Source organism: Festucalex cinctus, chromosome 9 (assembly GCF_051991245.1).
Source record: "Festucalex cinctus isolate MCC-2025b chromosome 9, RoL_Fcin_1.0, whole genome shotgun sequence".
NCBI lineage: Eukaryota > Metazoa > Chordata > Actinopteri > Syngnathiformes > Syngnathidae > Festucalex > Festucalex cinctus.
Genome location: NC_135419.1, coordinates 21,792,603 through 21,804,882, shown reverse-complemented (window position 1 = coordinate 21,804,882; position 12,280 = coordinate 21,792,603). Strand labels below are relative to the sequence as shown.

General features: G+C 41.3%; 2 protein-coding genes across 3 annotated transcripts in view; one reads left to right on the top strand and one right to left on the bottom strand.

The window, feature by feature from the left end:
* Positions 1-1,211: 1,211 nt before the first annotated feature.
* On the bottom strand, positions 1,212-8,138 carry cox18 (cytochrome c oxidase assembly factor COX18). The gene is given in 8 exon segments (XM_077532197.1): positions 1,212-1,737; positions 1,740-1,862; positions 1,946-2,053; positions 2,119-2,234; positions 5,749-5,903; positions 6,003-6,103; positions 7,530-7,880; positions 8,056-8,138. Coding segments are annotated over 7 exon segments (981 nt in total). The 5' UTR covers positions 7,863-7,880; positions 8,056-8,138; the 3' UTR covers positions 1,212-1,692.
* A 691-nt stretch (positions 8,139-8,829) lies between these two features.
* selenot2 (selenoprotein T, 2) overlaps positions 8,830-12,280 on the top strand; it is a 7,407-nt gene continuing 3,956 nt past the window's right edge. Inside the window, exons 1-3 of one of the 2 annotated variants that reach the window (XM_077532200.1) lie at positions 8,830-9,073; positions 11,051-11,161; positions 11,245-11,371. In XM_077532200.1, coding sequence (XP_077388326.1) covers positions 8,910-9,073; positions 11,051-11,161; positions 11,245-11,371 — 402 coding nt within the window. In that variant the 5' untranslated portion in view covers positions 8,830-8,909. The remainder of the gene's footprint in view (positions 9,074-11,050; positions 11,162-11,244; positions 11,372-12,280) is intronic. The other variant, XM_077532198.1, reaches the window with a different exon arrangement.

The window sequence follows — 12,280 nt, the reverse complement described above, 5'->3', positions numbered from 1 at the left end:
TAATAATACTAATAATAATCAAATATTATTCATCATTGTGCTGCTTTTCCCTGACAGTGGCTGTCCTTCCTGACACGAAATAGCCCAAAAAGCATCGGCACGTCATCACAAAGTCCAAAAAGGTTTCGTCTTGCACATGTGCTGTGCTGAAATATGAACTCATTTGCTCCAAAAAAAAAATAAAAAAAAAATGTATGAATACCTTCTATTTTAAATGTCTTAACCGTCCCAAATACTTATTTAGACATTTTTTCATGTTTTTTAATGCTAGCGCAGGCAGAAGGCTATGCGCAGCCTCCTAAATGCAAAGAACGGTTGAAGAAATGGTAGTTATTACACAAACGGCCAGCAGGTGGCAGCAGAGTAAAAGAGATCAGCCAGGGCCATTCTGCATCAAGTTCTTTTTGTCACTGTTTTCTCAGGAATGTGAATAATGGTGAAACTTAGCTATATTCTAATGCTAATTGCTGCAAAACAGGAAAAGATACAAATACATATTTTTTCCTGATGAAATAACAGACTGTAGTATTTGTTTTGGTATGATACATGTTTTATTTACAATAGAACAGAATGTTGTGTGGGCCTTGCAAAATCAGTCCAAATCCAGTCAAACCGCCGGGAGTGAAGTTGCTTCACTCAAAATGGCCGCCAATCAAGGAATTAAAAGAAACATCTATCATTCCATTAAAAAGTGTATTATACATAATCAAAAACTGACTGTACTGCAGTGGATCCAAACAAGTTTTCGGTTTGATTGCATTTCATGTTGTCAGTGTTAATTCAGCCATTCTTGTGCTTACCACTAGGGGGAGCCCTTGTACCACACGACTTGCAACGCTACCGAATGTCGGTTTCACGTCAGGGTTCCTTCAACGTCGCAGTGTTTCCTAAACGTTCTCTAAAGGTCTTAAAGGTGGTTGTTGTTGCAAGGAAATGTTGGACATAGAAACACAGTGACCTTGAACGAAGCCTGAATTGAAATCAACGTTCAGTCGCAAATGTTCATCGCTCGCTCACTTATGACCTCACGACAATCTGGAACTGCAAGCGAGTGTTTATTTTGAAGCTCGCGTCAGCCATCGACAACCATTCGCAAGTCGGGAAACATGTTGACTGCATCCCAACAGAGGGATTTTAGCAACCAAGTTGTCCACTCAACAAAAGTCACAACACAACTCAAGTGTTGTTAAAACGACAACGAAACGGTCAAGTTGCCTTTGAAGCTTGTTTTTATTTGGATGAAATGACAAGAAGGAAAAAGGAGGAAATTCTTGCCGTGTTTACTCAGTGTGGAAACTGGCCGACAGGAAATGAAGACGACTTCTGGCTCGGGTCAGCGAGTCCCAGACAAGTCCGACAACAAGAACAACAAACGCATGCGTGCATGCACACAAACACATACGCATGTTTTGTGGGTTATTCAGCGGCACTTCCTGTTCAGCTGCACACAACTTCCTGTTCACTTGCGCCATTTTCTGGACAAGTTTTGTTGTATTTTTTTGGGGATTTATTGAATAAATTGAAATCAAAAGTCAAAACGTGGCAAACATTTAACAACACAATAAACTTACAAGTCATACACAGCCATCTCACAATAATAATTAGAGAAAGGGGAAAAAAATGTCCAGGTGTCTCAAACGTTTTGTTTTGTTTCTTGCGCAGCCGTCGCACGGCCCCTGACCAACTTCCTGTTCACTTGTGGTACTTCCTGCCATTGGCGTCCATCAAGTCAAGTCCTTCTTGTTTGGCGTGTTGGACGGCGGCGTGGGAACTTTGAAGACGTTGGCGAGAGCGGGAGAGCGAAGCAGGTGATTGTGAGCCAAGCCCACCACGCTGGAGCACCACCAGTACAACGACATCGCCTGGCAGGCAGGGAACAACAAACAAATGTTTACGTTTCTTGCGCCGGCCGCATTTGCACGTAGGTGGGGCTGGCGCAACTCACCGAGGGGACGCCGGCGGCGATGGGAATCATCAGCACAGACAAACATCGCAGGCCGTTTCTCACCACCTTGTGGAACGCCGACATGTTGGGCTTCCGCAGGGAAAAGAGCTGAACGCAAGAACACCGTCAAGATGATGACGGCCGGTCACGTGACGTCTTCAGCGATCGCGTACCTCCACGATGAGCAGGTTGGTCAGACCCAGGCCCAGGGGGAGGAGCCACGTGGAGTCGGGCAACGTCAGGTCGGGGAACCACAGAGCGCCCCCTGTGGTTAAGGAGCCCTCCAGCTCTGAAAAAAAAAACGAGAGTGCACGCTTGGGGGAAAGTCGCTTCCATTTCGGCCCTCCTGACCACCAGGTGGCGATGCACCATGTTATTTGAGTGAATGAAAACTAACATGAACTCTAATATTCAAAAAACAATCTCGTTAATGAACTAAATTAAAATAAAAATGACTTTTAAAAAATGAAAAACTACATTTTTTGTTTACAAAAATAAAACTACTTGTTTTAGTCTTTGGTGAAATGCATGAGCCTAAGGGGATGATTTGAAATGTGATTTGAAGTACATTTATTTTGATATGAAGCGGAATAAGGACGTTTGAAAGTGTGTCACACAGAAGTGATGTCATCTAGCAGCAGCCAATAGAAAAGCACCAAAGAATGATTTTTATTGGGCGTTTTTTTTTAACTAATACTGAAACTAACAAACTAAGCATTTATTAAATAACTAAAACTAATAAAAACCAACAGAACCACCCTGGAAACGAATTAAAGCTACTATATGGAGGATTTCCCCAAAAAATATCTTAACAATAGCCTTTTTATTTGACCATTTATGACTGAAACATATTCTAATTAGTAGATCAACATCTTAGCTGTTCACAATGGGTACTCCTACAAGCAATAACAATAACAATATTATTTAGTGCCCTGCGATTGGTTGGCAACCAGTCCAGGGTGTCCCCCGCCTACTGCCCAGAGCCAGCTGAGATAGGCGCCAGCAGCCCCCGCGACCCTTGTGAGGAATAAGCGGTCAAGAAAATGGATGGATGGATGGATATTATTTAGGAAGCGTCCGGTCCGAATCCTTCGAATTTCCCGCCCTCTGTCTGCGGGATGTGACGTCATGCGCGTCCTCGTCAGTTGCTTCCTGTCGCGCAAAGACGGAACTAGTACAGATTTTTGCTGCCCCAGACACCTGCTGTTACTCCGCGGAAGGCTGTTTAAAAAAAAAAAGGAGAAAAAAAAAGAAAACAATGTCAAGTGCCACAAAAAAAAAATCTAAACTTGATAGTGACCGGCGCCGAGAACGTGAGTGAACATTGGTTTGACATTTCAGCGGTGGAGAGCGTTGAGATCGGACTTGGATTAGAAAAGTGATTCACAGCTGGCTTTCTTTCTACTCCAAAAGGTAAGAAGCGAGTATCTTGACATTTAGAAGAAAATGTGTTGTTTTCAAATAGCAGTAACCTCAAGATCGATCACTTCTCGGTCGTAACTATTGGGGTGAAAGTGAGGTGGACGGCAACATTTAGCGTGAAAGGGGCGGCAAAGTTGAATGTAGTAGAAAAGAATGACTTTATGAAGAACAGACGTTCCATTCCGCGGCGTTTCAATCAGGCTAAATGTCGCCTTATTTTCCTCCGTGAAAACAGCCTATTGTAGCTACATTATGCTAACGGAATGTGAACGGTACTACTGAATGGCGATAACATTCACGGCCATATCACACTAAGTAGTGAATGGGTCTATATGTTTTTCACAATCGTCAATTTCCATAAATGACAGCCCACCTTTCGGCTAATGCACAATGACGCTAGCCTGGGGACGACATACACTAATAATGACTAGAATCAGGTTGACGTCCGTCGAGCGGGGTGACTACAATATGTAACTGCATATTAACATCGGAATGAGGTCCAATTAATTGACGTAATTTGCACATCGTTTTGGAGTACAGCACAGGACTGGACTTCGACCGACTAAAGCAATATGATCTGCACGTCCCGTGGACATCAATTGTTTAGTGGGGATCGAGAGTCTCATTCCGTGAAGTGGCCAGCTTTGTATAACATTTTAAAACTTCTTACCCCTGAAAACATAATTTCATTGGATATGAAGAGCCCAGTCTTCGTACGAGTGCGCGCAGCGTGTACGAGCGTGCAGTTTGTTTTCGGCCACAGGTGGCAGTAGACATTTGAAATTTTAAATCTTCCATATAGCTGCTTTAAGGTATTATTATTATTATTATTTTTAACTATGTTTGGCCTTTTTTTTTTTTTATGACAATGTATACCATCCATCCATTTTCTTAAACGCTTCTTCTTCACTAGGGTCGTGGGGGTGCTGGAGCCTATCCCAGCTGGCTTCGGGCAGTAGGTGGGGCACACCTTGAACCAGCCAATCACAGACAATGTATACCAGAATAACCGACTAAAATAATATGATCTGCACGTCCCGTGGACATCAATTGTTTAGTGGGGATCGAGAGTCTCATTCCGTGAAGTGGCCAGCTTTGTATAACATTATAAAACTTCTTACCTCTGAAAACATAGTTTAATTGGATATGAAGAGCCCAGTCTTCAGTATTGAGATCGTGCACGTACGAGTGCGCGCAGCGTGTACAAGCGTGCAGTTTGTTTTCGGCCACAGGTGGCAGTAGAGATTTGACATTTTAAATCTTCCATATAGCTGCTTTAAACCAAACTAAATTTAAAAAACAAAACTCAAAATGAAATTAAAACTAACTAATGAAAATTTTGTGGCTTTATCAGAGATTTTTCAATCATTCAAAAATATTTTTGGGAGATTCAAATGAATTTTTCTGTCATTCAAAAAATGTTTCTGGAGATTCAAAAAAAAAAATTCAGTCATTCAAGAATAGTTTTTGGAGATTCTAAACAATTTTTCTGTCATTCAAAAATGGTTTTTGGAGATTCAAAACAATTTTTCAGTCATTCAAAAATGTTCTCCGAGATTCAAAACAATTTTTCAGTCATTCAAAAATGTTTTTGGAGATTCAAAACAATTTTTTAGTCATTCAAAAATGTTTTCCGAGATTCAAAACAATTTTTCCATCAGTCAAAAATAGTTTTTGGAGATTCAAAACAATTTTTCCGACAGTCGAATTTTTTTTGGGAGATTCCCAAAAATTTTTCAGTCATTCAAAAATATTTTTGGGAGATTCTAAACAATTTTTCCGACAGTCGAAATTTTTTTGGGAGATTCCCAAAATTTTTTCAGTCATTCAAAAATTGTTTTTGGAGATTCTAAACAATTTTTCTGTCATTCAAAAATAGTTTTTGGAGATTCAAAACAATTTTTCAGTAATTCAAAAATGTTTTCCGAGATTCAAAACAATTTTTGTGTCATTCAAAAATGTTTCTGGAGATTCAAAACAATTTTTCAGTCATTCACAAATAGTTTTTGGAGATTCTAAGCAATTTTTCCTTCAGTCAAAAATATTTTTAGAGATTCTAAACAATTTTTCCGTCACTCAAAAATATATTTGGAGATTCTAAACAATTTTTCCGTCAGTCAAAAATATTTTCAGAGATTCTAAGCAATTTTCCAGTCATTTAAAAATATTTTTGGAGATTCAAAACAATTTTTCAGTCATTCAAAAATGTTTTCCAAGATTCAAAATAATTTTTCGGTCATTCAAAACTGTTTTGGTGATTCAAATCCTTATTAGGAGGTTTGTCATCCTGTCAGGATTGTGACTGCATACATTTGAGCCACATATGCATCTGTTGAAATGTGAAAAAGGTCGGTGAGGACAGGTGGGCGGGACCGACTCACCCGCATGTCGTAGGCTGAGGTTCCTGAGGGCGAGCGACAGGCTGATCCAAAGCGGGAGCTGAACCCAAACCAGCAGCGAGGCCTTCATCGGGTGGCAGTTGTCCCTCACGTACAACTGGGACGCCAACCGCTGCAGATTCTTCTGGAACTGGAAGCTGAACGCCGACAAAGGCGCGCCGTCGCGGTCAGTTCGGCGCCGAGCGAGCTTCTCGTCTTGTCTCGGCCCAGAAACGGAACGGAGCGCCCTTACTTACCGACTCTGCTTGTCCGTCCATCCTCTCTCGCTGGCCCTCAGTGACACGTGGTAGCGCAGACTCTTGGCCAGCGCCTCTATCTCCGGCTGCAGCGCCTCCACCTGCACGTTGCCATGGTGACCGACATAGGGCACAACAAGAGGACGGGAAAAGATTGACGTGGTTAGAACAGGGTGCACTTTTTGAAGGACGCATCATTAGAAGCAATTAACTCATTCGCTTGCCGCCATTTTCACAGAAGCAACCTGTTCGCTGCCGGTTGTTTGACTGGATTTTGCAAAGCCCACACAATATTGCCTTCTATTGCTATGGAACCTACCAAAAGAAAGATTAGGGTCTCTTCTTTCATCACGAAAAAAAGTATATTTCTATTTGTTTCCGTTCTGCAGTAATTAGCATTAGAATATAGCTAAGGTTCATCAATTTGCACATTCCTGGTGAAAACAGTGGGGAAAAGAGCTAGTTGCAACTTGGCCCTGGTTGAGCTCCTTTGCTCTGCTGCCACCTGCTGGCCGCTGGTGTAATAACTACCATTTCTGCAACTGTTCTTTGCAGTTGAGAGGCTGCATCAAAGCCTCCTGTATACTCTAGCATAAAAAAATAAATAAATAAAAATACACGTATCAATGCGTCTTTGGGACACTTCAAACATTTTTTTTTTAAAAGTACAAGTTATTGGGCGCCAACGACTTAAGTGACTGATCCGGACTTTTGGAGACGAATGCCAATTCTGATATTGTCCCACAATCGATGAAGCGTATTAACAAATTTATCATTTCATGAGAAAGTAAGAATATATTGCGACCAATCAAACTGGCCAAGCGGTGAATCAAATCATCCAGGCCCTGCTTGAAAATCAACAACAGTGTCAACCAAGGTCATTTTCGTCAACTCAAATAAAAAAAAAAAAACAATTTTGCTAATGAAATAAATAACATAAAAACGGAAAATTCTTTAAAAAAAAAACAAAAAACAAAAAAACGAACTGAAACTATGTTTTATGTTTACAAAACTAACTATAATTACAGCTGTAATGTCCTTTGTTTTAGTCTTTGGTCATTAATTTAATCCATGAGCCTTTGGGGATGATTTTAACTGTGATTTGAAATATTTTGATATTAAGTGGGATAAGGACGTTTGAAAATGTCACACAGAAGTGACGTCATCGAGCAGCAGCCAATCGAAAAGCAGCTTCAGATGACGTCACTCCACATTGCGCACAAGTAATACACATTTAAAACTAAAACTATAATTATAGCAAAAATGTCTTTGGTTATAGTCTTTGGTCATTAATTGAATGCATGAGCCTTTGGGGATGATTTTAAGTCGATTTATTTTATATGAACTGGAATAAGGACGTTTGAAAGGTAAACTAATTAAAACTGAACTAAAACGAAGCATTTATGAAATAACTATAACTAACAAAATCACCCTGAAAACTAAAACTAACTCAATTGGAAAACCGAAAGTCAAAACTGACTCAAATGAAAAATTCCCAAACTCTAATAACCGTGGTGACAACAACACCTTGGCGAATATGCGCATCTGGTAGACGGCGAGTGGCAGCGTGATGAGCGTCCTGACGCCCAGGGTGCTGACGGCAATGCTGATCCACCAGGGGAGACCACTGGTCTGCTGGACCTGGACCAGAAAGTCCTCAGCCAGGCGGACGGGGGCCGAATGCGCCACCTGCTCGTACCAGACGGGATCTGCGGCCCCCGAGGACCGATGGCGGACAGTTGAGGAGCCGCTAGGAGGAAATGGAGGAGGAGGAAGGACAGGAGATTCCCTGAGGAAGGCCGAGGAGTACGACGCTCTGACCGGAAGCCGCAGAACGTGCTGACCCACCCGGACCAGCATGGCGGCGTCCCCCTGCTCCTGAAACGTCATCATCATCAACAACTCGGGCTACCTCTGCATAGTCAAAATATGTCAGCTTTGTTTTGGCCATCACAAAATGAGCGCAAAATTCCGCAATACCAAAAAATATATGTCACGTTTCCTTTGTTAGCTTTTTCTTCACGTTTTGTTATGATGAACGAGTCAACAATACCTTGTCCAACAGATCAACCAAAATCGAAATAACACTTCTATGGAAGGGCTAAACATATCGTGGGGAAAGGCTCATACTTCCTAATTACCTGTTTTTAGCGGTCGTTTTTGTTCACCTTTGCTTGCCGTTCAGTAGACATCAGCCGAAAATTAGCGTCGCGGGTTGATGACGTCGCGTCCTTGGACGGTTGGATGATGTCGCCGACGAGCACTTTTTTTCTTTTAGTGTAGAATTGTTGATTGATTTTGGTTTTCAATACTGTAGATCTAAACAAGATGGAAACTTTGATATATTTGTTGTAATGCTGTGAATGCAAAGTTACAATAAATAAATAAATAATCGTCCACGAGCACTTGCTTCTGTGCATCTTCTCTCTTTTTTATTTAATGTTTTCCGTAGCTTTGCTTTCAAGATATCAACGTTCACGAACTTGCGTTTAACTTTTGACAGCCACATTCATAAAAAATGCAGAATGTTAGGAGAGTAAGCTTTCTCATCAAAATGCTGTTTTTGTGCATGTTTTGTGGAAATTAATGTACTTTTCTAAGCAAACTCAACTTTAGAGGGAAAAAACAAAACAAAACGAGACAAATGCACACAAAAGCTTAATTTGCGACCAAAAAAATACTTAGAAGCTTCCAATACATAATGCATTCATATTAAAGGCATTAAATTTTTGAATTAAAGCGAAATCAATTTTGCGTCCAGCTTGAGTGTTGTCCTTTTCAGAGAGATATTTCCCAAAAACATTTCTGCGTGCAGAGACTTTATTGTGAAGGAAGGAGAGCCGAAGCGGAAGAAGCTGACTGACTGACTGACTGACGGACTGACAGTCTAGCAGCCAAGCAGCCAAGATGGCGGAGTACAGCCAGGCCGGGCTGCTCGCGGCCCTTCTGCTTTTCACGGCTCTGACGCTCCGTGACGTCTACGTGGGCAGATCGTCGAGTGCCAGGCCGGAGATGGAGTCCAGCGGGCCGGCCATGTATGGCGGCCCCAACGTGCTCAAGTTCCAGTACTGGTGAGACACTTGCGGCTAGCAGTTAGCACGCACGCCAACAACGTCTACAAACTCAAACTTGTGCTTGTCGGCCTGCGTTCTTCTTTTAATGTCTCGAAACGTCTCACAACAAATTATAAATACTGTTGAATCACACGCTGACAGTTGGTATCACCTCTTTGTGATTTGAACGCTATTGGCTACGTGGATGACGTCCAGGTACGCACGCAAGTCAGGTTAATCCGTTTCCAAAAGTCACGACAATCCCGAACAAGTATTTTATAATAAATAAGGTAAAAGGACTTTTGTGGATGTATCACTTCACAATTACACAAGGATTTGAGTTTAAAATGGGTGAATGTTTTATTTTATTATAGAAAGCTAAAATATTTTATGATAAACTTGTTGATCACCTTAACTAAATTCTATCTCCACAAATGCAAATACGGCAACCTAAAAAACAAACTTTAAACACTTTCAGATTCATGATACCATCTCTTATATAAAATTGATTAGTAACTCACTGAACAAAAAGGCTTTCAAAACAATCCGTATTTGTACTACTTAAACTTTTTGAATGTCCGTAACTTATATACATCCTGGCATGCGTTTGTTCAACATTGCATACAACGTTCTTTGTATACTTGTACTTTTGAATGTTTTTTTGTTTGTTTTTTTAAAGTTGAAACTCACTGGAGATGACGTGACTTGATCAGTATATTTTTGTAGCTTGCTGATAGATGATAACGTGTTCCAACTTTGGCACAAATTTGTAGGAGTGGAGCTCTGTCGTAAACGGAAGAACGCGTCGTGAAATGTTACTTTGAAAAGAATCATTTTGTTTCAGGTGTGCATCAGAAAGTGAAAGGGATACTTGACTAAATGAGACATTTTCAGCAGTCAAAAGTTCATATTTTTGTCAAGAATTCATGTGGTATTTTTTTCATGTACAATTAATACCTTTCAATAACTCATTTTTCTACTTGCTGTCCACTGATGATGACATCACCTGTGCTAACGACCAATCATGGCTCAGTTTACTGTTCAAACCCAGAAAACAGGTGAGCCATGATTTTAGCCATTACTTCCTCAGCACAGTCATCATTAGTCGACAGCAAGTGGAAAATGACTTTTTTTTGTTGTTTTTTTAAAGGGATTAATTTTATATAAAAAAAAATAATCAAGTTATCAAATTCATTCAGGACAAAATATTCACTTTTCACTGCTGAAAATTGTTCAATGAGTCAATTATCCCTTTTAAGTAGAGCAATCAACGTTAAGCAAAGAGCATAAATTAAGAAAACAATGTTAGTTAGTTAGTTAGTGTGCTGAAACCACACAAAAGAAGACATGCAACGACATTTCGAATACCGCTCCAATATGGCGGCATCATAACCATATGTTTCATGAATATTACAATCTTCCATGCTTAAAGGAATACGTGACTCATTGAACAATTTTCAGCAATGTTCATATTTTGGCCAGAATGAATGTGGTAACTTCATTATTTTTCATGTGCAATGAATACCTTTAAAAAGTATTTTTTCTACTTGCTGTCAACTGATGATATCACCTGTCCTGAGGAAGTAAGTTACGACCAGCATTACTCACCTGTTTTCTGGGTTTGGTCAGTAAACTGAGCCGCGATTGGTTGTTACTTACTTCCTCAACACAGGTGTTGTCATTGTCATCACTAGTCAACAGCAAGTAGAAAAATACTTTTTAAAAGGTACTAATTGTACATGAAAATTTAAATAATGAAGTTATCACATTCATTTTGGACAATATCTGAACTTTTGACTGCTGAAAATTGTTGAATGAGTCATGTATCCCTTTAATGGAGTGCGTTCGTCCAAGTTGCGAAGGGACTTCCTTAAAAAGGAGATCAGTAGCAAGATCAAGTGACATTTTGAGCGGCGATCATAAATGTTGTCATGTTTATGATTGACGAGGCCAGCGTTGTTTTTTGTTTGTTTGTTTGTTTTGCTTGTTTGTCAGCATGTCGTGAGGCTACAGCAAAGTGTTCGATGAGTACTCGCGAGCCATCGGGCAGCTGTACCCGGACCTGCGCATCCAGGGCCAAAACTACCCACCCACCCCCGTCAACAAGTACGTCCACAACAGCCACGTGTGCGCCTGCGTGTGTGCGCACGACTTGTGTCCGTGACGCGCCACCGTGTCGCTCTCGTCAGGTTGCTGGGCGGCGCCGTGTCGTACCTGAAGCTGGCGGCCATCTTGTTGATCATCAGCGGCCACAACGTGTTTGCCATGCTTGGCGTGGCCACGCCCACATTCTGGACGTGGACCCAAGACAACAAGGTGAGCGCTAGGGGTGGGACAAAAAAACGATTCGACCGAACCATCGTTCGTCAAGGGGAGCTAAACGACCGTATCGGTAGCAGACTTGTCAACCAATACAAAATCCGCCGGGAATCCTTCGATACATTGCTTGCAAAGCTGTGGACCAGATATCGCGTGGCTGTGAATCGGTTGCGAGTGAGGTTTTATGGTTTTCATAACAATAGCAAGAGTTCTGCGCCGTGCTCTACTTGTTTTGTTTACGTTTCAGTAGCATTACTATTCAAGCTACTTCCGTGTTTACAGAGAGCTAGCAAAGTAGCGCTCAGAGACGCTTCATTCACCGGATGTTGTAAACATAATGCAAAGACGCTACGCACCTTTTTTTGGGGGGGCACCGTCAACCCCGTGCTCGCGACACGGCGCGCGCAGTCGCGCACAACGAGTGACAACATGCAACTGGAGACAGTTAGCAGAAGCCGGTGCCGTACATCTCGGTAGTTCCCATGGCTATCGAGTCTTTGGTACTGCGCGCGAGCCAAAAAGAATAACTCCCGTGACGATCCAATGCATGGATTCAAACGACACAGGTATGTCCCACAGCCAACACACCAGCTAAGCTAAACGCACACTGCAAGTATCTCATTTCTCAGTTTGTGGCTCCCTGTCAATGTCTACAACTAGCATGAGCAGCAGATAGGAGAACTGAGACGTGCCCGCAATTATGTCATCAAACTCAAAATGAACGACAGCCCAAAAAACAAAACAAACAGTAGTGATTCCGTGGTCATCATCGTGTCTCAGATTAAAAAAAACAAAAAGATGTCATACATTAACCAAAAATGAATGTGATGGCAAAAGAAAAACAAAAATTGTTAAAAACAAAAATTGTTAAAAACAAAAATTGTTGATAAAAAGGGAAGGGCACTT